Below are 27,623 nucleotides of genomic sequence, written 5' to 3'. Positions count from 1 at the left end.
CTAGGAGTTTATCTGGGGTAAATTTCCTTTGGTATCATGTTTACAACAAGAACCCTGTGTATACTTGTAGCATATTGCATATGCAAAGTGTGTGCATCTAGCACAGATTCATAATCTATTTTTGGAACTTTGTTTCAGGCAAATGTCAAAGGCTCTTGCCTCTTTTCTTTTCTAAAAATGATCCTGGAATCAAGAACAACTTCCACTTCTTTATAAATAGAAAGGCTTATGGGTCTCCCATATGTTTGCATTATCCTAAGTTTTAACAGTTGCAACACTTTTGAGTAGTGTCTTGTTAAGACTAGTTTTCTGAACGGAATTTCTCTGTAGATCATTAGCTTGATCTCTTTTCACTTCTACATAGCTATAAGTTTTTATGAGTAAATACCACTTCCAATCTTTCCTTGTGTAAGGAGGCTAATTTGACACATGAAAGGTCCTCAGTTTTACTGGCTTTTGTCTGTTCTCCTTCCACAGAGACTCGCTTAGAGAAATGCTGGTCCAGTCTAGTAGGTCTCAGACTGTTTTGTGTGGGTTGGTTGCGTTCTCTTTGTGAACTCATGCCCTAAACAACAATTACTCTTTCTTAACCCCATGTCCTTACTTCTTCCTCATATGATTCAGCCTAGCAGTTCCTCAAGCTTCACATCTTTTCTGGCTGATTGTGAATTCAAAGTGATTCTCTGCCTCTGAGTTGACCTCAGTAGACTGCAAAATCTTGGTTTAAGCTTTTCCCAAAAAGCAGAGATCAATTTTCCTTTCTTCCGTCTTGTGCCATTTATCATTAAAAGCTTTTCGTTCCTTTTTTCTTTTTCTTTTAAACCAGAGTATTAAAGTAAAACAATATAGGAATATTTCTTTATTACATAGAAAAATACAGTTTTTAAAATAACCTCTTTGACAAACTGAAATGTCAGATGTTACTGGAGAACACTGAAGTGGAGAGTATGGATTTAAAATGCCCATGCAACAAAGGTGCTTCAATTGGTCTAAGACTGTTTTCCTAAAATAAAGACACCAAAATTCATACTTTTGCAGATTAAAAATTATATATACGGAAACATTGATTGATCTTTTCTGTGCAGTAGCTGATACTTACAAGATTGCTTATACATAACATTATTTTTTTTCTCAAAATCCTCCATGTAAATCAAGCCATGCTGTTTAACTTTACTGATCCTCTGCATGAGTTCTTCAGTGTAAATGAATGTGAAAGCCTAACAAGTTAGGTGTTCTGTTTGAAAATTTCCTCTGTGTCAAAGCAGTACTTTTCAATGTGTAAGCTTTGTAGCTTTAAGTAAGTTTAATTTTTCTTGCTTTTTTTTTTTTGAGATGAACTCTCTTTTTAGTTTTTCTCATTTAAAGTGCTGTGCCTATTTAAATAAATAGGATAGACCATGACATTTGATTGAGATTCTGAATATAGTTTTGCTTTGACCTTGATATTGGAAGCAGATGAAGGCCTGTTCTTGTACACTTGCTTGCATGATAGAGATATGTTCACATAGATTTTGTTTTAATAGTAGTGGTTATGTAACATACATTAAGTTTTCTTTGTTTTAAACAACATTTTTCTGTTCCAAAATATCTCTTGGCCATGCATTTGTATTTTCTGTGTTTTAAACTTGATGCCAGTCTGTCAAAATTTATTGTATGCTGAATCATAAGTAGTCTAGATTTTGATATTATGCATTGTTGTGACAATTTTCTTCTTTTATTATGAAATAAAGAATAAAAAATGTCTAGATCTATTTTACTTACTTACACTACTGTCATCATAGGACAGTAAGTAGTTTTGGGTTTGGTCTCTGACACATAAACCTGGAGCTTACATGGTGCTTCTTAGGTTTTTTAGTTTTGCAGGGGAAACCACCACTATGATTTAGAAGTGCTGTACTACACAACTGATGTTAGGACATTGAATGTCAGATAGCAAAAATAGTATGTACCCACATCAGCTTTATTCGTTATCTTTATAAAGCGAACATATCCTGTTATGTTAGTATTTTTAATAGTATGATAAAATAAACCATTTTTAGCCTAAAATTTCTGCAGTAATCAAAAGAGACTCTATTAGCAAGACTGAGTATTTTTGATATGAGAATCTGTTCCACTAATTTATACAGAACATTTGAGAACTCTGTCAAGAGATGTGATATACCTTGTGCATTAAATATACTATATAATGCTTAGTTAAGACTCCTCTGGGAGTCTCATTTCCATTTTCTAGTGGACAGGTTTTTCTAAAAGTGTGAAAACTCTCATTGCTTTCCATCCTGACATCACCCACTACATTTAAAGAACAAGTGTCAAAGTATGAGAAGAGAGCTCAGAACCAAAAAGAGAAGTATGGAATATTATTGTTTGAATTCATTGTTTGAATGACTGTTCAAGGGGCCCTAATCATTATTATGAAATAAAAAAGCCATGTTTAAAGATACTAGTAAAATATAGTACAGTTCATACCTTTGTTTGACTATGTTTTTATGGTGAATTTTGTTATGCATTGTCCAGTCAATTATTCATTCCATTCAAGATGGAGTTTCTACTCTATTAAGATATTCTAAATGCTTACAGGTGAGAGACTTGGCTTCCAAATATTTGCAGCCAAATGTGGGGGATGGGGAAGGATGAAAATGTTAACAAAATATTGAAAAGTTGGCCCTATATTTTGAATAGTAGGGACCTTAAAAATGCTAACAATATTTTCACAAGCAGTGCATGGACAATTTTTTAGCTTATCAAAACATTTTATATGTGAGGGTTTTTAGTAAAATAATCTGTTCTATTACAGAATTTAGAGCGCAAAAAGAGAATTACATATGAAGCCTTTTTACAGTGTTAAGTATAAATAATAATGCTGACAAGTTTTGTTTAAATGTGTACCTTTTCTTATTCATCTACACCTGGTCTCATGTCAAATCTAAATGAGCTTTTAGACCCCTGTCAAGGGATCTTTGATGAAAATAATGAGTGTATCTGAGAGCCTTATTAGCAGCTGGAGTATGGCAGATTTTTCTGCTACTTAGGTTAGTATATAATGCTGCCATTTCACTCCTCAATAGGATGGTTTCCTAGTGTAGGGGCCCTATTAATGATATAGCTGTATATTTTGCTCTAGCCATGCTCATTTCATGACTGAATGTGCAGGGCTGGAAATTATGTGCTGTCATTACGACTGGTAAAAAAGTTTAAGTTTTGAGGACATTTAAATCTTTACATGTAATATCACTATTATTACAAAATGTTCACTAGCATTAAACAATGTTCTGATTGCTTCAATTTTTTAAATAAAGCCTATTGACTTTCCTCTTTTCATGTCAGTTGTCTTTACTATGTTAAACAGAGGGAAATTTAATTTTTTAGATTGATCAAGAAAACACAATTCAAAAGAAAAAGTTAGCATCCAGTACTACTGTGTGTCCTACAGGTTCTTCTACTTTCATCAAAACCGCCTCCACTGGTGAGTTAGAGGAGCATATTGCGGCCACTACTGGTGCCATTACTGTTGCTAGCACATCTGCTGATGTTGCTGTATCCAGTGCAGTGACCACCTGTAGACAATCTGCTGAAGAACAACGAGTACAAGCTATGAATACAAGAAAACCAATTCTGGAGTTGGCCGCTTACAAGGAAGCACTCTCTCTTCCTCAAGCAAATTTACAAAGCACCAGAAGACGACCAAGAAATGCTGAACAGATAGAAAGAGCTAAAGAACTTGCAGTTGTTACTCATAGAGGTATTGGATATTATTTTACTTGTGCACATGTAGTTATGAAAAAATATTTTGTATAAATTAAAAATGAAAGTTCAGGTATCCATTCAGGAAGTGTAATTGAACCAAATGGGAAAGGGATTAAATCTGCCTAAATTTGAGTTCTAGTAGGTCAGTTAGATGGAAAAATGAAATTAGTAATAATATTGTCTTCATTATTTAAATTGATTTGATTTCTAAAAAGACAAAATGTACATATAAGGAATTTTCATGTGACTTTATGGCTTCTATCATTATATTTCACAATAAAGCCTAGTGTAAGAGACATCTGATGGAAGTTTTGAGAATTGAGATTAGAATACTCATCTATTCTGCGTATTTGATTAGATATAATTAACCATAGCATTAAAAATGTACTTTATAAATAGCTGCTGTTCTAAACCAGTAGGTGATGCAGTTGTATTCGTCTCCCTCTTGCTTAAATCTTTGGCAATATTTTGTTTTTTAAAACATCTGTACATTTTTATTCTATCAAACATGAAATCAATGATCAAAGATACATTTAGAACACTAGGGAATTCAGCAAATATTAAAGTGCTAAAGATAAAGATTTTATATATTTCTATTTTGAGATGATCTAATCTGCATGCTAAAGTATTAATAATGAACAACATTTGGAGTATAAAACAAGCATTGTTTGCTGCGTTAAAAAGTAAATGTTGATATCTGAAACATGAAGCTGACAAAAAGTAATGCTGGAATGTCTTAAGTTAACCAACAGATATTCAGAAAAAAATTGCATGTTGGTGTGTTTTTAGCCATACACAATTTCAGAAAAGGATCAGCTTAATTTTGCAGGCTAATGTTGTTGAATACCATTTATTATACATTTTTAATTTTTATTGTGTGCTTCATGTTAATCAATTGTACATGAAAAATTCAGAAACACAAATATATTGATGAGAAGCACCTTTTATAGCACAAGACATTTGTAGAAATCTCATTATATGTTTGATATTTTGTAAAGAAGTTTTATTTGGAATCTGTTGTCTTACTGGATAGTCATCTAGTATAAGTTATTGTAGCTTCATTTACTAACACCTTTTGAAACAAGAGCTGCAGTTCTCCAGAATTTTAAAATATATAATTTAAATAGAGTAACGGAAAAACAAACACTGTATTTGGTTTGCATATGAAATAGAAATAATTAAACAGATGTTTATGTTTAATTTGTATTAATTTCAGTAGAAATCTGAAGTATTTTCTGGTTATTGACTGGTATAAATTAATCAACAGTTTGGTTTGTACTGGTTGTGTGGCTATGCACTCATTTCAAAATGTCTTTGCTCAAGTTTAAAAAACAGGCTTGTTTTCAGTTATAAGGGAGTTTATGAGGATCTGTATTAATATCTTCTAATTTAAAGATGTAAGAATGTACTACTTTGGCAGCTAAATATGGCAGTAATTGTGATACACGTACAGTTTTTTTCCCATTTCCTGTTTGGAATCATTACACTACAGCGTCCTCCCCACTGTTTTCTCAATGTTCCTTTCTTCTCTGCCCTATTCTTTAATATAAGATATAGGTATGGCACATAATTCTAAATTATTTTATCATATTGAAGTGCTAAACATTAGATTATGAAAAAAAGGAGAATAATTTAGACACCAAGATACTGCTAAAATAATGTTATGGTGTTTATTTTTCACAAACTAAAATAGTACTACAGGTATGAAAAGGTATGACAACCCACATACAAGTGAAATCAGACTTGTATGCACCTTAGCGGAGAAGAAAGCCCATACCTAGTTCTGTGTCCATTTTATTCCCTCATGCAACATTGAAAGTCTTGATTTTGCTAGCATTCATTATACTAAATCTTTAAATTTTTTTCCTGTGTCTGTGATTCACAGAACAGTACATGTGTTCATGCTGTTAAAGGGATATTCCTATACTGAGTAAAAATTTACCATTTTTACTCAGCAAACGTTTTGATAACAGCCATTAAAACATATCAAATGACCTTCAATAAATAACCTATAATTTTCTTCCACAAAATATTCCTTGCTAAAAAGACACAGACGTATTTTGAAGGAATTTTTGTGAATGTGAGATAGTTGTTAATTGACTTGAAGAAATTTCCATTATGGAGGAACATTCCAGAGGTATTTATATAGAGTTTCCTGTAGGTTAGTATTTTAGTATTTTAATCTCTCTTTGAAAATGTGTTATGCACAGAAGTCTAAAAGCTCTGCATATTAAATAACTATGGAATTATATCTACTTAAGAATTTTATATGAAATCCTTCTAAAATTATTTCTCTGTTTAATAGATATTAAAAATTAGTTTTTTACATTGGAAATGCATTTTTGTAGTGCTCTAGATTGTAATTTAAGAATTACACTCCCAAATTATGTAAATTAATTCATAATTGAGAAGACAATTTTATATACTAAATATAATTACTAAAACTTACTATATGTATGTGTGAATATTTGAAATTGTAAAAATTTATTGTACATATAGACGTAACAGTGGGCTTTTTTGAGAATATTGCTAGTAAGACCAGAATAGTGCAGTTTTATGATACATTAGCATTGATGCAAAATCATAACTGAAAAAAAAGAGTAGCACTGTTGGCCTCCATGGGATTGTTCTGTGGATAAGGTCTTTCAGAATGAGTAGAGAATAACAACACTGTTTTGTTTTGCAAACATTTTTTTGAAGTTTATGCATGACCAAGATGTATAGAGAGAACTAGAGGTCTATATGTACCCAAAATTCAACTGCTAGGTGTAAATTACCGTACTAGATATACTACCTGGACCTATAATTTAAATTGTGTCAAAAGGCTGGCTGATTAATATCTTCTCTAAGCTTATTAGCTCGATAAAGAAACCCTAGGTGCATTTGGTGAAATATTTTCCTTAAAGGTAGGGAAGTACAAGTATCATTTTATAAGAAAGTAGTGAGATGTCTTGAGGAATACTATACATGATTATAGTTTCTTCATCAACAAGAATTCAGACTGAATCAGATAAATAAAGGTAATGTAATGGTGTTACATTTTCCTGATCATCCCACCTTACAAATACCGTGTAAGACAGGATGAAAGCATAAATTTTGAAGTAAATGTCAGTATGTACAGAACTTAAGTAAGGACAAGTTAGTACGTAATATATAAATATTTTTATTAGGGAGATGAGCAAGAAGAGTTCTTGTTATTGCAACAATGAAACCTTGTAGAAGGAGGGAGTAACTAAGGATGAGAGGCTTACTTTCAAGATGCACCTTGATAGGCTAAAGAAAAATATATTTAGATAGGATAGCTGATAGTGAAACACAGCACCTTTTGGGTCCTCAGTTCTAACAAAACCAAGTGGTCAAATTCAGAAAAGTTTATCTCCTCTGTTCAGAAGAAGGCGGGGAAAAAGGAGATCCCTAACCCCTTCCATTCAGCTAAACCAAGGAACTTCAAATTCCAAGATTTTAGTAGAAATTCTTTCCTATCGTACAGTCAGAGTTTCTAGTATGGTCTGTATTTTTCAGATGTGAAAACAAGAAGGCAATTAAACATGATAGACACAAGATAGAAACATGATGTTTTCCTGGTTTTTTCTTCTTTCTTTTTTTTCCCTGTTTAAATATTTAGGAATTTTTGGCTTCATCATGACTAAAGTAATAGAGGATAATCTGACATTTTTTGTTTTCTACTATTTGTGTTTCATACAGTTTAGTAATGCTGTTAGTCCTATTGAATTGTTCTATAATTTATATCAACTACATACTTTACTTATTAAGGCTCTAGAATTTTTATTTGTGTATATGCATTCACCATGAGAGATATTTTAGAACATTTTCTTGTGACGGCTTATATAGCATACTTTTACTGTCTAAAGATACGTTAAGAGGCATATGGCCAAAAGCTAAAAGGCATTTGTACAGTGTGCTTAATAATATGACTTAAATTTTGGTTATCCTTGAAGTGGTCAGGCAGTTGACTATTGATTGTCATTGGTCCCTTCCAACTATTCTGTTTTTTCTATTCTATTCTATTCTATTCTATTCTATTCTATTCTATTCTATTCTGTTCTCAATGTTCATTTTAATATGGAAATACATATACATAGTAATTAAATGGCCCGAGAAACAAATGAGTACCAGATGCAAACAATGCAAAAAGACCTCTAGTACAGTTCGTAAATCATAAATTAAATTTAGAAAAAAAAAAAGTCTGAAAAAGAGATATAGTAGTTGGAGAAAAAAAATTGCTTAGCAGACTCAGGCTCAAATAGTGCCAGGAAGTCTTAATGGATGACTCCAGTCATCATCTAGCAGTTCAAAAATGTCTCAGTGCTTTCTTTAGGAAAATTATTTTCGAGTGACCTCTGGATTCTAAAACATTTCATGACTCCAAACTTCTCTTTTCAAAGAGCAGAAATGTCACTAAGTATTTGCAAATTTTTAACCATATATTCTCAGTTTGAGGAAATACATATGTTTTGATAATTTTATTTAACTGTTTCTTTACAAAATCTTATTAATTTTACTGATATCTCCATTCTCTTTCTCTATGTTTTCAGCTCTTTCTTTATTACTTTCCTGTAAGCTATTATAATTTCTCTGTCCTTTCCCCTTTCTTCTTTAAGAAGAAAAGGTTCTTTAAGCTTGCTTTATGCTTTTTGATATCTGGCTTTATATAGCATCTTAGTAATGGCCAGGACAAAATGAATCAGGGAGAAAAAAATCTTGTTAGTGGGTGTTCCCTATTAAAACAGCATTTCTTTTTCCTTCTGTCTTACAGGAGAATTTATGATGGTAGAAGGAAAGAAGATTTAAGAGTTGTTATAGGAAAATAAATAATTTGCTAATAAAACTTTTGAGAACAAAAGCATGTTAAGAGAAACTTACCTTGATTTTTTTTCTTTTCTTTGAAAGATTATAATAAAAGTGTATGATAGGTCATTACTTTGGGATTATTCAATATAAAATTTTTAAGGATTTGTTAGAAAATATGTATTCACATATCCTAATTTTTTGAGGTTTACTTAGAAGGAGGAAGAGGAAAGGAGGAGTAGGGACAGAGAGGTTTTTTGAACAGCTGTTAAATATTTTTAAGTTTAGTAGATAATCAATGTGCACATGTCCTCAGGGGTTTTTTTTTTGTTTCTTTGTTTTTGTAAGTGAAACCCAGAACTAAAAAGATGGGGGTTGAAGAAAGTAAATGTATTTGGCAGTAAGATTATCGTATTCTATATTTCTAAGATTATTTGTATATAAGAAGATTTGTATATAAGAAGTTTTCTTCTTGGAAAATTTTAAAAGTTTCAAGAAATAAGCATAACGAAAACGTAATCTAGCACTCAAACACTTAATCCCTGAATTATATTTGTTTAATATTTCATAATACTTTTGGAAATACCCACTTAACGTGTAACAAATCACATAGATACATTCTGTTTGTTGGATGGACTTTATAATGGATGGTTTGTTAATGTTGAGATTTTTATTAGAGAAAAATTGACAATAATGTCCTAAACTTCTTGGTATCTTTGCACTTGGAAGTAGGAAAGGAGATAATTTGTCATCCAAAAGTCAAGTCTGGAGTGGTTGGAAGGGAAGAAAAGGAAAAGGAAAATCAGTCATACTGATTTCAAAAAATTAATTGTGTTAATGTTTTAATTGAATTATTGCCTTTTATACTTCCCTGTCAATTTTCTTCTATGAACTTGTTTTTCCTATTCATGTTTTTTTTCAGTTCCTGCAGTTCTTAACTGTTCTTCATTACACTATTCATGTTTACTTCTATAATTGATAGTTGTCTGATGTGTTGTGGCATTACTTTCCCTCGGTATTTCTGGTTTTCTTCTTTTGACCACAAATTGCTGGTATAAATCAGATATATTTTAGTTAGAATGTAAAAACCAAATTATCAGTAGTGCAATTATAATTAATATTAAAATACACATATTAACCATACTTCCTTCATTTTCAATAATTATTTTTTTTCAAATTCAAGAAATTTGATATACATAAAATATAGAATATACTAGAAAAACTGTAATTTAGATCATTTTATATTAGTAATACAGTGCAGTAGTTCAATGTAGTAACGCAGTAGTTGCAGTAATTTGAAATACGAATCTTCTATACAATTTGATTTGACATGGGGACTTTAGAGTTTAAAGGGGCAGAGGATGTGGGGAAAAGGGTGGAGGGTGTGGGTAGTAAATGAAAAACTAAGATCAGCTCATGTAAAAAGTGAAACATTTATTAGTATGAAAAGTGGATGTTTTCACCACTTTGTAGTCTGTTCATCTTCTGTATGGCTCTTCATATTTAAGAAATTGTTAACCCATGCAGTTCATGCTGTACTACAAAAACTGATGAAAATCCATGTTCTCTAATGCTGACTTTCAAGGTGCAGAAAGGTTGTAGAAGATAGTGCTACATTAGTTGGTGTGTTGGGTTTCAGTGAAGTTTATTTGGGTAATCACTAGGTTGAGAGATTTTTAACGTAAATTTCTAAAGCCGGAAGTGCCATCAGATAAAAATTAAATGTTTCTATCTCTTTCCTCCCATGCCCACCCCATCTGTGCAATCCCTTAAAGTGGTGATCTGTAAGATACCTGGATATTCAATACTTGCATTGTTAGAATTTGGAAATTCTGGATAATTAGTTGTATCACATGTGTAGTCAATATGATGTGAATGTAAAAAAAAGAAAAAAGGAACTGACTTTCATGTGAGTAGTAAGTTCAGTGCATTCAGGCAGCAGATGTACTTCTAGAGGAAATACAATGAAATAGACATATGCCAAAGAGGAACTGGAAGTATCATGCATAATGTATTTGGCATATTTGCACATGCACAGCCAATGCTGGGGTCCAAAGTATATGATGCATTTGTTTCCGTCACTAGAAATAGCAGTTGTTGTGAGTAAAATCTGCCATCATCATGTATCAAAGATTTTAAATAATCAGTGAATTACTGGTTCTGCGCAAGTCAAAATCAGTTCTACGCTGTTTTCCAAACAAATATTTTTGGTCACTTCAGAAGGCAGTTGATGAGTTAATTACTCTTTATTTCTCAGATAACTCATTTTCCAATAGTATGATATTTTTGCAGATGTAATTTAAGTAGGGATGTACATACAATCTTGAAATAATGGCTTTGCTGTTATCATATTCTTCTCCATCTCCGTTAGCTGAGTGATAGTGAATATCAAGTAAGAGTAGTTCTGGAGAAGGAAAGGACTTTTTCCATTGTTCTGTATAGTTACTTGAAGTAATGCAACCTGAGTGCCTGCTTTGCATAAAACAGTGGTGGTTTAGTCTTCAGCATTTTAAATATTGTTTATATTTGATTTGAAAATTTGCAAAGTATAGTAATGATGAGGGGGACACTTCCTTTATATAAGTGCTGTTGCATAACCAAAACAAAGATGTGAATTTACAGGTTGACAGTGTTTTAAATAAATATCCTTCACATAGCTATATACCCTGATGCTTCTATATTGTAGAACCAAATTTTCCTTGAAATTAATTTCTCATTTGGCCCTCAGGACACACTTTTTCAATGAAGTCAGAGCTGTGTCAACTGAATAATCTTCATTCAAAATAAATGTTTTTTCTAGTGTTTGAGAGCTTGCTGTACTTAAGGTTGTTATTCAGATTTTACATCTAAGTGGGTTTTTTTATGATATATATACTTAAAACTTATTTACATGAGGCCTTTTTTTAATGCAGTACCTATCCTGAAGTATAAAATGCTGGAACTGTAGGACTTAGTCCTCTCTTACAAGTGTTTGTATGCAGGATGTCTGTATACATGCAAATATGAATTTGCATAAATATACACAATTACACAACCTTTTTATTAAAGAAAAAAAAAGACAATATTTTAATTTTTATGTGGGCCTAAAATTTTCCCTTTAAGTGTTAGAATCTTCATTATCTTACATGGGAGACAATTTTTGGTGAAAAACTTCAAGAAAATAATTCTGAACACATTTCACTTTTAATTGGCTGCTTGAAAAGTGTACATGTCTCTCGTTTGTCTATTGACTGAATGTTAGCTCATACATCTGTAACGCAAAAGTTCTTACCTGGACTTCCTTCATTACTAGGACTGTTCATATCCTTCCCTCAGTACAGCATTCAGTTCCATTTTCCTTATTTACAGAAAACATTGTGCCTTCTAGCCTTAGAAAAAGTTACAGAGAAAGAGTGTGAGAGAGAGAAAGGTGGGGCTGTTCAGTGTGAAGAAGTGAAGACTTTGTGGAGACTTTGGAGCACCTTCAATTACCTGAAGAGGACCTACAAGAGAGCTGGAGGGGGACTTTTTATATGGGCATGTAGTGATAGGGCAACAGGGGATGGCTTTAAGCTGGAAGAGGGTAGGTTTAGATTAGATATTAAAAAGTTATTTACTATGAGGGTGGTGAGGTACTTGAACAGGTTTCCCAGAGAAGCTGTGGATGCCCCATTCCTGGAAGTGTTCAAGGCTAGGCTGGATGGGGCTTTCACCAAGGTGTTATATTGGAAGGTGTCCCTGCCCACAGCAGGGGACTTGGCACTAGATGATCCTTAGGTGCCTTCCAACCCAAACCATTATATAATTCTATAATAATAATTCTGTGTTTTTAATAAAGTGACTTGAGCTACGAACAAAACATGAGCAGTGTTGAGCAGAAATCCTAAGGTGGATGCCTAAACTATTTTCAGGGTTTTGACATAATCTCTGATTTGGTTTCACAGAGTTCTGATGCTACTCGGTATGCTTCATCCAGTCATGTGATCAAAAATAGATTCAGGATTGTCAGAGATTTATTTGGGTAGATGTTCACCAGTGCTCCTTCTCCTCCAAAAATAAACAATGCAAATAAACAAACCTGCTGTCCTTATCTATAAATTTAAAACAAACCAACCAACCAACCTAGAAGCCACATGTATTTAAAGCATTATTAAAAAAAATTTAAGCGTCTCCTTGCATTATAACACTGAACAATGGTTATGTCATACAGGGTTTTATAAATTTAGATTATTTTTAAAATATACTAGTGTCTTATCACTGCCTTCCTATTATATTGGTATGTCTCCCCAGGAGTATCCTACTTCGTTGGTGTAATCTAGTTTCTTGGCTCTCGGCTGTTCAAAAATATGAGAACATACTAGTCTAACCATATTTAACGATTTGTAGCATTGTTACATCTGAACTCTTCTTCTTCAGAAAAATGGGCATATAAACTCATCTCATGCAAAAGTAGGTATCTTAAGACCCAATGAACTGAACTCTTAATGTGTTTTTCTTTGTGGATGGGCTTAGATGCATACAACCACACAGTTTGCTGTCATGAATCCATCCTCTGAGACTTCTGAGAAGTGAAATCCACTTTCAGTACTTGCTGTCATGTGTTTGATATGCAAAATAAGCATTATTTTGCCAAGTATAAAGTAATCTATTTATTGGGTAGGGGATGTTTTTTGTGATGGTGGGGTTGTTTTTATGTACATGCATTTGCAGCCCAACATATAGCTTAGTAATGGCATGTTTGCCATACAAATATCTCTAACTTCTCCTTCACAGTGTACTCAGAAACTACTGTCCAGTAAATCAAAATACAAACCCCAGTTAAGAGTAAAATTCTTCTCTTGTAAAGGTGCTTTAGAAAACTGGAATTGCTTGCTTACCTAGTGGTATTTAATAGCCTCAGCAAAGTGATGAAACTGATTATAAAAGTCTTTGACTGATTCCAATGTAGTCACTCTTTTAACTATTTTCTGTTCCACCTTACATCTTGTGAACTCTTCTTGTGTACATAAACTAGGAATATGCCATTTAGGTGTTTCAGAACGAGTACAAACAAATGAAAAAAAGTACAGGACAGTCTTCCTGTTTTAGTGTGTTGTTGTGATGACTTCTGAAAATAAAGGAAAAACATGTCTCTAATGAGAGCATTTAAACCCATTCCAGCACCTGAGATCATATATTCAAGACCACTCCCATTTTGCTTAGGTGCTGGAAGAGTAACTAAGCCTGTCTTCTGATTCATGAGGAGTTATTTTAGACTGATCCTCAAAGAAAGACAAAAGAGGGTTAGAGCTATAGTACAACATTCCTATTTACATAGAAATAACGTTTTAGAAAGCTCAGATAATAAGAGAGCATTATTGTTATTCCAGTATTGCTCTACTGTATGAAGGTAGAGTTGTTTGGTCTATGATTTCCACTGAGGATAGAATTGTTTATGGACTTCTTTTAATTTGGAGGGGGTGGGGCTTCTCCTATTAAAGGTAAAAAACCCCCAAAATCTTGTACTTTGTGGCAACATATATTTCACTTCTGCAAATAATGTATTTCCCAGAACCATTATCATATAATATATGATATTATTATATGACATTATTTCTGGGAAATTATCATATATATATATATATATATATACTATCAATGTTTATAAGTTACATTATAATAACACCCAAGTAAATTTGCCTTTTACCTTTTGAGATAATAGCGATTTTGTATTTATAAGAAAATATGTAAAAATATTTATTAATATATCCTATACCTATCCTATACATTATCTTCCTTAGTAGTACCCTCTTTCTTCTGAATCTGGTTCTGCTCTTGTGATTAGTAATAATACTTTTATTTATAAAAAGATAACAATAGTATTAGCTACTCTGTTATTTATACCTAATGTAAAGGTTCTTTGAATATCCATTGATTTTCTGTAAGATGTAATGGGTATGAAAAAGTCTTTGACAACGTACATTCTATCTTCTTATGTTAAGTTCTCCTAGTTGTAGTTCCTTTAATCTATGCTGTCTTCATCAGCAGCATTTGCTTGTAGCCAAGATAAAACATCATCTTCCATATAGCTTTTTGAAAATATATAGTTGCTATAGTGGCTTTAAAGCCACTTAAGTAATAAATTATATATATATAAAGCCACCTAAAATCAATTTATACTTAACATTTAAAATTTTTTAAGAAGGTCCATTTTAATTTATAATTCACTGCTCACACGCCAAGCATATTAGAGATAAGAGGCACTTAGTTTAATGACTGAAAAGGAAAGTTTTTTGTAGTATTTTTGCTTTTTCTTGCTTACATTTTTTATATATGTTAAGTTTTGGGTTTATTCTCTTTTTATTAGTTTTTTCTTTCAAAGATATTTTGAGGCCACAAGGTTTGCCTGGATTAACTGTGTATATCATAAAGCCAGCCCACAAGAAGGACTTTTACAGAAACAGATGAGCTGTAGGCTTAGGGGAGAGGTGGGAGATAGCTACCTTCCATATCACATTTTGCAAATAACAGTTTTTAAGCTAGAAAGACCAGCTGCAGAACCAACAGCAGGACAGCAGACTGTATTTTATTTTCTATATTCAAATATCTTTTTTCTTCTTTTTTGTTTCCAACACAGAAGAAACAGCTATTTTAGAGCAAACATATTTATAATCCTTTTCATTTTACAAGTTCCATAAATGTGTGACAATGTTTTACACAATTATGTGGTGCATGGAAATAAAAACTTTTGGCCATACTTTTTTTAATTGGTTATGCAGGAGAACAATTAACTTGCAAAAATCACTCCTTTCCTTTGTTAGGTATACAAATAGGTCTCAATATTTATTTTTGTAAATTGTTTCACACCAAAGGTATAAAATCTGAACTTGTGAGGTAGCCAGTACTCTAATTTGTATTTACTACCATGATAAAATTTGTCAAATGAAATATTTTAGATTGTATTTCCTGATACATGTTTTTGTTTTTGTTTTTTTTAACTAGTGAAAAAGGCCATAGATTTTAAATCTAGAGGATTTAAATTGTTTCCAGGGAAAGACAACAGCAACAAGTTTTCTATCTGTGAGTGTATTCCTTTTTTGTTACTTTTTTCTAGTGCAAGAGTGAACTTTGTGGTGTATTGTTTGTGTGTAATTATTTATGTATTTCTTATAATAGAAGTGGTTTCTCCAGTCTGCATGGTGAATTTTTGATTATGGTTCTACTCTAAAGGCAGACTTTCTATAAATCTGGCATTGTAGAAGGACACGTTATTTTGTCAATAATTTCACAATAAATTTACAGTATTTGCAAGGAAATAAATACTCAGCCTCCTAGGTGTCAGCTGTAAATTTAGCTGTGAATAGGAGATCTATTACTTTAATTGAACTCTAGTAGTAGCATCAAATGCTGTGCAAACTAAATTATATCCTCATTTACAAGTGCACAACCACATATGAGGTCACTTTTTGAAATTTTTTTTTATTCATTAAGTTTGACATTTTAACTGATTAACTAGGTGTAGCTTTAAAAATTCTAGAGATGCTCGGTGCCTTCAATTTTAATTACAGAAATTAGAAACTGAAAGTGCTTGACGTCTCAGTGGACGAAGTCCTGATTAAATTGTAAGGAGGAGTCAGGCAACTTTCTAGCACAAATTACATAGGTGTGTCTCTAAATATATTAAAAGGATACTTTTGAAAAAGAATGAGCCATTTTTATAGAGGCCTTTTTGGAATAGAACCACCTTGTAAATATTTTAGAAGTAAATAAAATGGACTAAATGTTTAACATATGTTGGATTATACTACATTTCATTATTCTTCACAGGACTGAAAGGACTTGCTTTTGAAGCTCCCTAGGTTGGACATGTTTGCACTAATTATTTGTTTAAAGTATCAATGATGGATTCAGTTTGCAGAATTTAGCAGGATACATTAGCATACGTTTTAACTTTCGGTGTTAGATTTTAAACTGTCAAGGTATTAGATATGATTTCTTTTTTTCAGAGAAAGATGTCTTTAAGAAGAAAGACTCTTTAACATTTACCAAGTCAGAAAAATAAAGCAAAACACACTTCTGTTCAATTTTTGTAATGTCATGTATTGCCATATTCAACTTCTCTGTCAACTGCATCACCTAAATAGTTCTGTAAGACATTTCTGGTTTTTTTTGAAAACTTTGTATCAAGATATTTAAAAACAAATATTCTTTTTATACCTATTGGGTGAATGGAAAACAGACTGATTATGCAAAAGAAATAACAGTAAGATAATTACAGTAGTGTTTATAAAGTACATCACTTAGATCTCTGTCTGACAGCCCATATGTGACTCTGTAGTTACAAATGGTAATACAATAATAATACAAAGGATGATAAAAGAGATTGCTTATTTTGCACCAATCATTACATTTTCTATTATATAAACTCTAATAGGAACTCCATATTTATAATGAAGTGCCAGATACTCATTATATTCAAAGCTGATTATTATTAAATAAACGATGAAATTTATCAACATATTTTTGAAGGTCTTTAGATAATTTCATATGTTACGATATTCTATGTGAAGCTGGAAACTTTCTCTTTTAAACTCTTCATCTTTTTTGTTGTTGATTATGCAGAATAGATTACCTATATGAGTCAAGAATAAGTGACAGTGAAAACCTTGGTGATTTGTACCTTTAGTGATTGTAATCTTGTCATAAATAGATAACTAAGGTTTCATGTTGTAATCTAGCACTTGATTCTCAAGTCACTTTTGTAGCTGAGGATGTTGAAGAGATAGTATTTTGTAAGAATCTTATGTATTTGGCTGTTGACTAAATAATTTTCTCAGTGTGGCCTCAGCTGGGTCTGTACTTTCATTACAAAGACAGATAGGGTCCTTTAAAAAACAATGACCAACATTCAACTGTTAGTGAAAATAACGATAAGTGAATATCTGTTTTACATTATGCCTTGTATTAGCAATGTCTTTAGAAATTTTCATCTAGCATTCTCATCTGTATATCCTTTCATTATTTTACATCTCTTTTTTAATTATTTTTTTTAAGTCGTATAACATTCAATACTAATGCACACGTGATTTGCACAGAGTAAAGCCAGAGTGGTGATATTTGATATGATGATTCACTTTGAAACAAGTATGCATCAGCTTCAGTTTAGAAGTGTTGACACTAACAAATGAATTAATTGGCAGATCTAATTCAATCTGAATTAGAACTCTGGAGTTTCTTGATACCAGTTTCATGACCAGACTATGAATGAATGCTTTCCCTAGATGCATTTAATTTACTACAGGAAACCCTTTAATTGCTTATTGTCATATGAGCATCTAGGGTGTAAAACAAAAATATAGTGACAGTTATCTGTGGAATTACATAGGGCTGGAGACTGAAAATTCAGTCATTATGTCTATAAAAGTAACATGAATACAAAAATTCTAAAATGTGAAATTACTTTTCACTACGTACTTAACAGAATGGGTTTAAGATTGTGCAAATGCACTTTGGAATTGGGATCAAATCAGAAATCAATATCTACCTCTAACATTTTCCTTTGTATTTTTACTGCAGTATATGTATTAATTCTTTTTAAAATTAATTATTTTATTGATTTTCTTTAAAATTAGCCTTTATATTTTTATTTATGAATATTGATAATTCCATAAATTTAAAATTCTATTCTGTAGAGTATTTCTAGGAATGAAACTTTATACAGAAGGTGTTGAAAACTAATAGGATTTTCAAGCTTCCATTTCTAGAAGAAATCAAGCTGGTAGAAATCGAAGTGTATAATAGTTCTTCTGTCTTGCAATCCAGTAGAATGTTCCTTTTATGTGAATATTTGCTCTATTACCTGTGTATGGAGAGACACAATGTACAAAAACAAAATAAGTATTTGAAATATTAAAACATGAATTAAAATAAATAGAAATAATATTGTTTAAACACTATTTCTATTTTTTACAGTAAAAATTTCTTCTGTGTGCATTCATATACAATGCATGGCCAAATGGCACCATTATAATTTCTATAATATTATTTTCAGACATCATGAATAATTTTTTAACTATAGGTTTAATATATATCTAATATTTTAAAAGTTTCAATGTCTTCTATATATATGTAGGCTACTTTTGATGATTCTGAGTTTCTCATGTCTCATAATGAAGCACCCAGATGTTTCAAAGAGAGAGTTAATTCTAAATGCTTATCCAACAAGATGGCCTTGTTAAATGTAGTCTATGGAATTGCAGTTGTCAGAGAAAGATATGTATTCCAACACTAGCATGAACATGGGTTTCTGTAGCAAGTAGGCTTTCATCACATGTACACCTCTTGGAGGAGGAAAAGACTGAAGTCTGAAACCAGGAGGAAGACTCCTTCTGGCCCAAAAGTCCCCTAACATGGAAATCCAGAGGAACAGAGATTGCCTTGGTTTGATTTTAGAGCAACCTTTGACATGTTACAGGTGTTTTGGGACAGAGAGAAAATACTGTGGTTCCAGCTGACAAGTGCTGAGCTTGGTAGGTTTTTGGAGCAGTGTGCCATGTTGAGCTGTTTTCTGTTTAAGCCTCTACATTTGCATTTGCCCTTTGGCTTCTTCAGGGGTGCAAAACCAATTCTTCCATTTCTGCGTGTCTAAGAAGACAAATTTCAAGGAAGAGAAACCTCCAAGTATTCTGAATTATATTCCTCTTCATTAAAAGCTGAAATTTAATGAACACCCTTTAGAAATATAGTTAGAATACACTTTTTTTTTTTTTAAATCCAGTAGTGCGGTTACCCTGATTGTATGCAAACCTTTTCCTTAAAGGGAAGTAAAATTCTAGTACTGCAAATCCACTGGTCTAGTTCATCAGTAACAAAGATGAATAAAGGTTAATGAAAATTACTTGGCTTCATGTCAACTTGTTTTTTTTTTTAATATTTTTCCGTCAAGCCATGAATTTATCAAATAGCCTAGTAACTTCCTTTGCTAATTTTTCAGTTTTGTGCATAGGTGGTTGAATATGCTGAGGGTTAGATTGTTACATACAAATTTCTGGAAAAATACAGAGAATGGTTAACAGGAAGTTTCTCTCTGAAGATCCATTTTAGTTTATTGAAAGACAAATTTATGCAAATCAAACTGGCATTTTGAGTTTTCCTTCAGATCACCGTATTTTGGGAATATATACATTTTCAATACTGATTAAGGACAATTCTCTCAGCAGAAGCTTATGCATTCAAGTTTTATTATAATTCAAGGAGAAAAGGTCAGCTCTTAGTAGAGATGACATTTGTTAGCGTATATTCAGAATAAAATCTTACAGCCCTAAACCTGATGAACACTCCTTTAAATGTTAATGTTTCTAGAGAAATAAAAATAACATTTCCATTCAGATTCAATAATATTGCAAACAAACAAAATAGCTGATTAATACATCTGATAAAAAACTTGTGTTACTTTTTTGGAAAAAAAATCAGAAAATGCATGCTTTTTTATTATAGTGAGGAAAAATGTATGTATTGAAATCAGAGTTTATAAGGGTGATCATATTCTGTAGAAAATCTGTTTTAAAAGATCTAAAATGGAAAGAATATACTCTTTCATATATATATAATTGCTTACCTCTGTGTTTTCTAAAAACTTCATTATTTTATCTCTTCTTTTTTTGTTGTTTATTTTATTTTATTTTGTTGTTTTGTTTTGTTTTTTTCCAGTAAATGAGGGAGGTATTAAACAGGCGTCCAATTTGTGTCCAGATCCTGGAGAACCAGAAAATGGAAAACGGATAGGCTCAGATTTTAGGTAAAATATAAATTCTACCATTGTATCATTTCTCTAATACTGAACTTGGAAAATGAGTATGTTAAAAATATATTACTGTTGCTGAGTACTCTTTCAAAACTGACCTTCTTAGTAAAAAGTGCGCTAGAATTCTGTATAAAATTATGTAATGTAATATAGCATGTACTTAGTATGCAAAAAGATAAAATACCTACTTAAAAGAGATCATGTATCTTTGAAAATCTGGCAAAAATTGGATTGAAGGTAAGTTTACATTATTTTCTCTTGTAATTACTGTGTTAGATTTATAAATATTGAGCATACATGTTGTACTGGAGGTTTTTTGCAAAGGACAAAGCAAAACTGACTAGAAGACAAGAACAATAAAACCTTAGAGAAGATATTTTAGATCTTACAGAAATATTCATTGGACTCTAGTAGAGAATACTGCATTTCCTGCAGTGTGTTTTTCAGGAACCCGAAAGTTTGATAAATGCAGATGTATTTCCCTAATAGTCCTCACATTGGTTTAGCACTCTTATTACAGACTATTTTTTAAATTATTTTTTATGTATCCTCCTCTATTTGCAGATATCTTTCAAAGTCCTTATCTTGTAAGATAAAATCAATACTCTTTCAAAACATTCTCATGTTTCCTCAGTGAACATGACTCCTAATTTCAGTATCACCAGTGGTTGATGAGTAGAGACATATACATAATGAATTTTTGAGAATGTTTTGGATTAATTTTAATCTCTTTTCTGGGTTTCTAATTTTTTTCCCTTTTTGATTGTTGAACATTTATTTTAAAGGGTTAACATGCATATTATTTTATATTTGACATATAAAGACACTTAAGACTACAAAAAAATTAACCTAAAATTATGTTCTTGTTTCACATCACATGCTAATTTCACATTATGTTTACAAAACTCTTCAACACACCTCAATTATGAAAGAAAAACGACATAAGAAGTAGAAGGGAAATAATTTTAAAACTAATTGGTTTTATTACCTTCAGGTTTGTTTTCTACATCTTTTATATTGTACATATCACACAACACACTTCTAACCATTTGAAGATAACTCTTAGAGTAATCTGGATGTACAAAGACTTTACAAAATTATGATGCTTCATTCTTTTACATAACTTCTTGTGCATTTTTGTGTGTTTTGTCTTTTCTCCTTGTAATCAAGCAGAAGAAAGGACTGACAATTACATCCTAAGTAAATGTGCTAGCTAGCAAACAGTTATAATTTCTCAATTAGTCATAATAGTCTCCCTATTTCTCTAGTTTTGAAAAAAGCAGAAGTTCAATGTGCATTAGAGAAAGCTTTACAATTAATTTTAGAAAAATGTAATTTCTAATGTTAGCTGGCAAAAAAAAGTTGATATTTTCAAAGAAATAAAAAAAAATGAGCTGTATTTAACTGTCACACTTTCTAGAATCATTACTTTGGCTGGTATATTGTATTTTAACTTCAAAAATATGGCTTGAGAGCAACAGCCTTTGACAGACAACCTGCCAGTTCTTCACTAGTGTTATCTCTGCAAGTGATCATGAAAAGACCTACTTGCAAAGATTGTTCTAGTTAAACTAATGCGAGGGCAGTATCTCAAAGAAGATACAATGATGACCATGCCCTCATCTTTCTTTTTGGACCAAAATATAAGGATTTCAGTTAGCATTATATTTCACTGTACACTGGGATGATGTATCAGGCTTTCCTATTTCAAATGCATTTATGAGAAAATGAAAGGAGAAGACATTCAAATTACTGAACAATAGTATACAAGATATACAAGAGCCAATACATTTTCCAGTGTTTTTTTTCTCTAATTTCTCACTAATCTCTGTGATTTTTTTTCTCTTAAAAAAAAAGAAAAAATTCCCCAAATTATCTCATGGGATTTATACTAGTAAAGAACAGCACTGGTGCACATTAGTAAAACATGTACATTTGTCTCAAGCTGAACACTTCATACATTGATAAAGGTCTTATGGGGAACAAAAGCAGACTAAAAACTTTTCAGCACTTAATAAAATTCCTTTTTGAGTTAACCTGGTTTTAGTTCTTGCCATTATCATAATGGTTGTTCAATTGCTTCATAAGCTTCCAAAGTAAGAAGGTTACAAATTATTTCAAATAAATAAGTTAGAAATTTACATTTAGTTAAAAACATCTAGTACTATGGAAAATCTTTTCCGGGCTGTCTTATACCTGGCAGACAGAAAAATGGCACACTTTTGCCTTTCCCTTCTTGAAGTCACTCTCTCTGTAATGAAGGAAATAGCTTTACTTTAAGCTTGTCTCTTTTTCTCCTTTCTGAAAAGAAAGTGACAATTCCAATTACAATGCCTTCATTTGAAAACAGTATTTTGAAGAAAGGTTTAGTTCTATCTCTACTAATTTAATTTCTGTAAAATTTAATATATTTTAGAGAAGAGCATGCTCTTGTCACATCTCCTCAGCTTTCTTCAAATGTGAAGGTGCAGGTTTGGAAGCATTGTATTGCAGTTTTACTTCTGTTCTCATTTCAACACTACCTGCTCTCAGGACATTAATTTCCTCTTACATGGTTCTTACACAGGCTTAGAAAATCTGTAATGCAAGCTCTAAGACAAACTGGAGTGTTCCACAACGTTATCTGGGGCCTGTAATTTGGATATTTTTTCTAATGTGAAAATTCCCCATAGCTGTCTTTTGGAGTATTAAAAGCATTGTTTCTGATGCTAGATGCCTATTTGAGCATAAAAGATTTTGAATGTTGAAATAAAGTCAAGAAGACTTACTTATAGCTGCCAGCTTTTCCTGTACTGAGAAAAATATTTTACTTTAGAAAGAAAACTTCCCTTCCCCAGGAGTTTTGTAAAATTTTAGACACAATAGTGATTATTCTGCTGACATTTCAAATTTTACTTTACTTGTCACCTAGTAAAATAAACATATATTCCACGTGTGCAGTTTTAGAATTAATGCCACTATGTAAAATATAATATGTAACAGATAAAAAGTTTTCACAGGGTCTTGTTTCTATTTTTCTTTGTTTCTATGGGAATAAATATATCCAGACTGAATCATCCTTGAACAGGTGTTTTATTGTGAGGCAACTGTGTTCTTCCACCACCATCTCAAAGTTCTGTCTTCGTGATATGGATGAATGAGCGCTTCTCTATCCCTCTACCTCTGTAGTGTGGTCCAACTAGGATTTAAAGATGAGATTCTGATCAAACTTGTATCACAACAAAGCAGTGAATACTGTTGGACAAAAATGCTCGTGTACTCTTAAAAATACATATTATACTAAGAGAAGGAAAAATATGAAGTTTATGATAAGGACAATTTATTTTAACAATGGGTTGACTTATAACAAATGATAATATATTCTTTCATTTTATATTATAAATTAATTTATAGTTATTTTCTTTGGAAGAATGAAGTTCAACATTAATTGACTAGATTGACTAGAAGTTTCACTCTTGATTTTCCTTAAATCTTCTCTGAATCACCTATCATTATCTGCAGATATGCAATGTGAGCTTCCAGACTGAAACTTGAAGCGAAACATCCTGCAAAACTAACAAAACTTGATTTGCAGTGTGAAATATGAGGCTAGTTTATAGGGGATCTGTGCACCTATCACTTTTTAACAGTTAAGTGGTTCCTTTGTCTAGGACAAGTATCTGACAGTACAAGCTTTGTGAGAAAAGATGACTTTTTTTTTAAAGAATAATTACCAATGACCTCTAGAGTGTCAGGAAATCCTCTAAAACTGAAATTTAGTCGTCACTTTAGCTTTTTCAGCACACAGTAGGGATTTTTCTTGATCAGAAGTTTGGAAGATTTAGATATTCTAACACTATATCACGGAATCCTAGCATTTTGAAGTAATATTTCCAAGTAATGTATCAACTGATCTACGAAAATGTTCCTATGGATGTTCTTAACTTGAGAGAGATGCTGTGACTTAGCTAAGTTGTCATACTGTCACTCAAAAGACAATAGCAGAACCTATCTGTATCTTGCACATAAACAATTGTGGATCAGTAGTGTGTAGAAAGTTGCTAGGTTAAAAAAATATATATTCACTGCACATAATCTTGAAAGCTTACGTATCTTTAGTTTATTTTGCTGCCGGTGGAAGAAATAATATATGTGCTGAAAGGCTGATTATTTCTTTATGCTGGCATTAAAATATATCATAAATTTGCAATTTGATAGAGATGGACTTTAAGAGCTGATGTTTAGTTTTTTCTGGCTGTACATTTTCTTCTATGGCTAAAAATGGTCTCCTCAAATTTGTTCAGTTGCAAGTATGAGCAGAACAGGTTAATACATCAGAAAGATGGTTTTGATTCCTTGCATAATTGATTATTTCAACAATAATTTAAAGAAACTATCAAATAGTGGAGGAAAAGAACCTAAAATGAGGTAGTTTGCTATACAAATGCCAACTATTAAAATAATACTATTCAGTATAAATTTCATATGAAGTTCAAAAGTTTAAACTTGCTCTTTCTCATCCTTTAGAGATTCTATAGCTTCATTTTGGACTCCTTACTGCTTTTAGTTTCTGTTGTTTAAAGAGGAATCCCAAACTTGAGGCACATGATGAAAACTTTAAAAACATTCGAGATTAAAGTTTTGTCAAATTTGTATACTAACTTCCTTATTTAATATCTATTCATACTTTTTTCCTAATAAAAATGTATCCAACGTTTGGGGTTTTTTTTATGAAAATGCAAACCTAATAGCAATCATTTATTGTCCTATTAGAAATAGAAATTTGCAGATGAAGGTACTGAGAGACACAAGTCAAGCATTCATTTTTGGAGTTATGAACTACCTGAGCACATTATGTTGAATATGCAAAAGCTTTACATTAATTCAGGACAAATTAAGCAGCTTATGTGCGTCATAGAAATATTGATTGAAAGGGTCTTTCCAATCCAGAAGGCATCCAGTCCATCCTCCTGCCCAAAGCAGGACTTGATCAGCTGTGACTTTGTTTCGCCAGTCCTGAAAACTCCCAAGATTGAAGATTTCACAAGAGTTTCAGTATGCTGTTCCAGCTCTGCCTGGCTTTATTTAAGGAAATTTCTTGTAAAGTAAAATCTGAGTCTTCTAAACTGTCCCTTGTATATTATCTGACACATTTAGAAAAGCTTGGCTTCATTATCTTTGAAACGGCTCCTGAAATAGTTATGGTCTGCTATCAGATAATACCATAGCTTTCTCTTTGTCAGACTAATTAAGCCTAGATGCCTTAACTTTTTACTGTAGGTCCTGTGCTTTAAGCCTCTGACTAACCTCCAAACTCTTAAGTTTTTACCAGTCTCTCTCTTGAAGTGATAGGCAAAATATTGGGCTTAATATTGCAGATATAGCTTCACCAGCTGAGTAATAAATTCACTTGATCTGCTGCCACCACTTCTAGTACTGTTAAATATATAGTTTGTTTTATTCATGATGAGAACATGTTACTGATCAATACTGCAGAACGTTGTACCTCTACTTGTTGAGTTTCACAAGATTTCTGTTGGCCCAGTGCTGGACTCTGTCAGGCTTCTGAATTGAAGGTCTGCTCTTCAGTGTGTCAGCTACTTTTCCTACTTTAGTATGATCCATAAATATATAGATGCATAAGTTCTGTCTCACCATCACCTCACAAGGCTGAGGATGAAAATATTTAACAGCATCAGACACCATATTGATTTCCTAATGCTCAGCTTATTACTGTCCACCAGCTGAATTTGAAGCCATTGATTCCTACCCTTTAAGCACAGCTGCCAGGCCAATTTTGAATATGTATCTATTCAGTGCATATTTTGTCAGCTCTCAAAACACACTGCTGTAAAAGGTGCTCTCAGAAACCTTAAACGCTGTTACACTAAGCACTGTTACATCTACCACTTGGCCATGTAGCCAATCACTCTGTCATAGAAGACAATCAAGTTGATAAAATATAATTCAACTTTGGTAAATCTGTGTACATGTTCTTGATTTCCTGTTCATGCTTTACTAGAGCAGATGTTCTTTCCAGAGATCAATGTAAGATTCCTAGTATCTCTTTCCCTTTTTAAAAGTTCATGTAATGTTAGCCTTTCTAAAATCAGTAGGAACATCTCATCATAGTTTTTCATAGATGATACTCACCTTGCTCAGACTCAGTCAGATTTTTCAGCACCTGTCATGAACTGCAGCTTGGCAGTGCTGGAGTGTGAGGTGCTGTGGCCTTCCTAAAAGCATCTCCAAGGCAAAGCTGCTTGGCAGGGCCACCACACACTCACACGTGTGCATGCACACACACACACGGATAGCTCCAGTAAATGGGTCAACAACAAAGAGCCATGAAGGGTCTTCATATGGGGTTCCATGGGAGGATTTTAATGCAGCTGTACTCGTGAAGGGTTCCAGGGATGAAGTCAAAGAACACGGGAGGATCCAGGTTTATATATGGGAGCGGATCGAGCATCAGACACCAATGATCTGAGGGCACGGGGGCGGTACACAGGCAGGGCTAGGGCATGGGAGACAATGGGGAACTCTGAGGGAGTGGCAATGGGGCAGGGTCAATGGGGGAATATTACTGCAGGCCTGGTTCCTATGGTATATCACTGTGTCCCGCAGCCATGGGGAGGAGGAGGAGAGAAGATCCAGCAGGCAGGAATTGTGCAGCAAGATTGCTTTATTTAATTATTTTACAAACTCTTTTATAGACTTTTTTCTTCATAGTCTAATTGGACAAAGGATCAGCCACCCCTTGGGGGTGATTGGCTAAAATCCTAAAACATCCATTGTCAAAATATTTTTCTACTATACCATAAACAAGACTTTTCAAGGTTGCAGGTGGCTTGGTTGTTTACATTCCCTGCTACCTCTTCTGCGTGAGAGAAAAGTCTCTCACGGACTTAGAAAATAGCGAGAAAATCCTCGCTAGCAGCATTTTTGTATCTACAGGGGAACAGAGAGTGGAAAACTTTCCAGGGCATGGGACATATAAGGTAACAAAGGGGCGGAGAGGCCAACGGGCCAACCAGAAAAGCAGAACTGGGGTACATTAACATAGCAAAGCAAAGCATCCTGGGGGATGCCTTTCTTGTCACCCTAACCTAGAGGTTCTTTTGTACTTAGGGACAATCCTACAAGGACTTTCTTTGTTCCATAGGCTCACCGGCTGCCACAAGCAGCCTTTGGTGAAAGCTATCTGGCCCCCTGCCCTTGAATACAGCTACTTCCTTTTACCTGTTATTTCCTAGTATTGGTTGTTACTCTTCTTCACAAATCATGTTTGTACATGCAGAAGCCTAGGAGTACATCTGCTGTAGAAATT

At 32.7% G+C, this 27,623-nt stretch overlaps 1 protein-coding gene across 3 annotated transcripts in view; it reads left to right on the top strand.

Annotated features, from left to right (window-relative positions):
* Positions 1-27,623, top strand: part of CSMD3 (CUB and Sushi multiple domains 3) — a 613,476-nt gene that overhangs the window by 242,187 nt on the left and 343,666 nt on the right. The window contains exons 7-9 of one of the 3 annotated variants that reach the window (XM_069006040.1): positions 3,431-3,739; positions 15,514-15,591; positions 20,221-20,308. In XM_069006040.1, coding sequence (XP_068862141.1) covers positions 3,431-3,739; positions 15,514-15,591; positions 20,221-20,308 — 475 coding nt within the window. The remainder of the gene's footprint in view (positions 1-3,430; positions 3,740-15,513; positions 15,592-20,220; positions 20,309-27,623) is intronic. The other 2 variants (XM_069006041.1, XM_069006042.1) reach the window with 2 other exon arrangements.

The sequence above is a fragment of the Aphelocoma coerulescens genome, chromosome 2 (assembly GCF_041296385.1).
Source record: "Aphelocoma coerulescens isolate FSJ_1873_10779 chromosome 2, UR_Acoe_1.0, whole genome shotgun sequence".
Lineage (NCBI taxonomy): Eukaryota > Metazoa > Chordata > Aves > Passeriformes > Corvidae > Aphelocoma > Aphelocoma coerulescens.
Note: the sequence above shows the minus strand (reverse complement) of the source record. Positions and strands in the feature narration are given on the sequence as shown.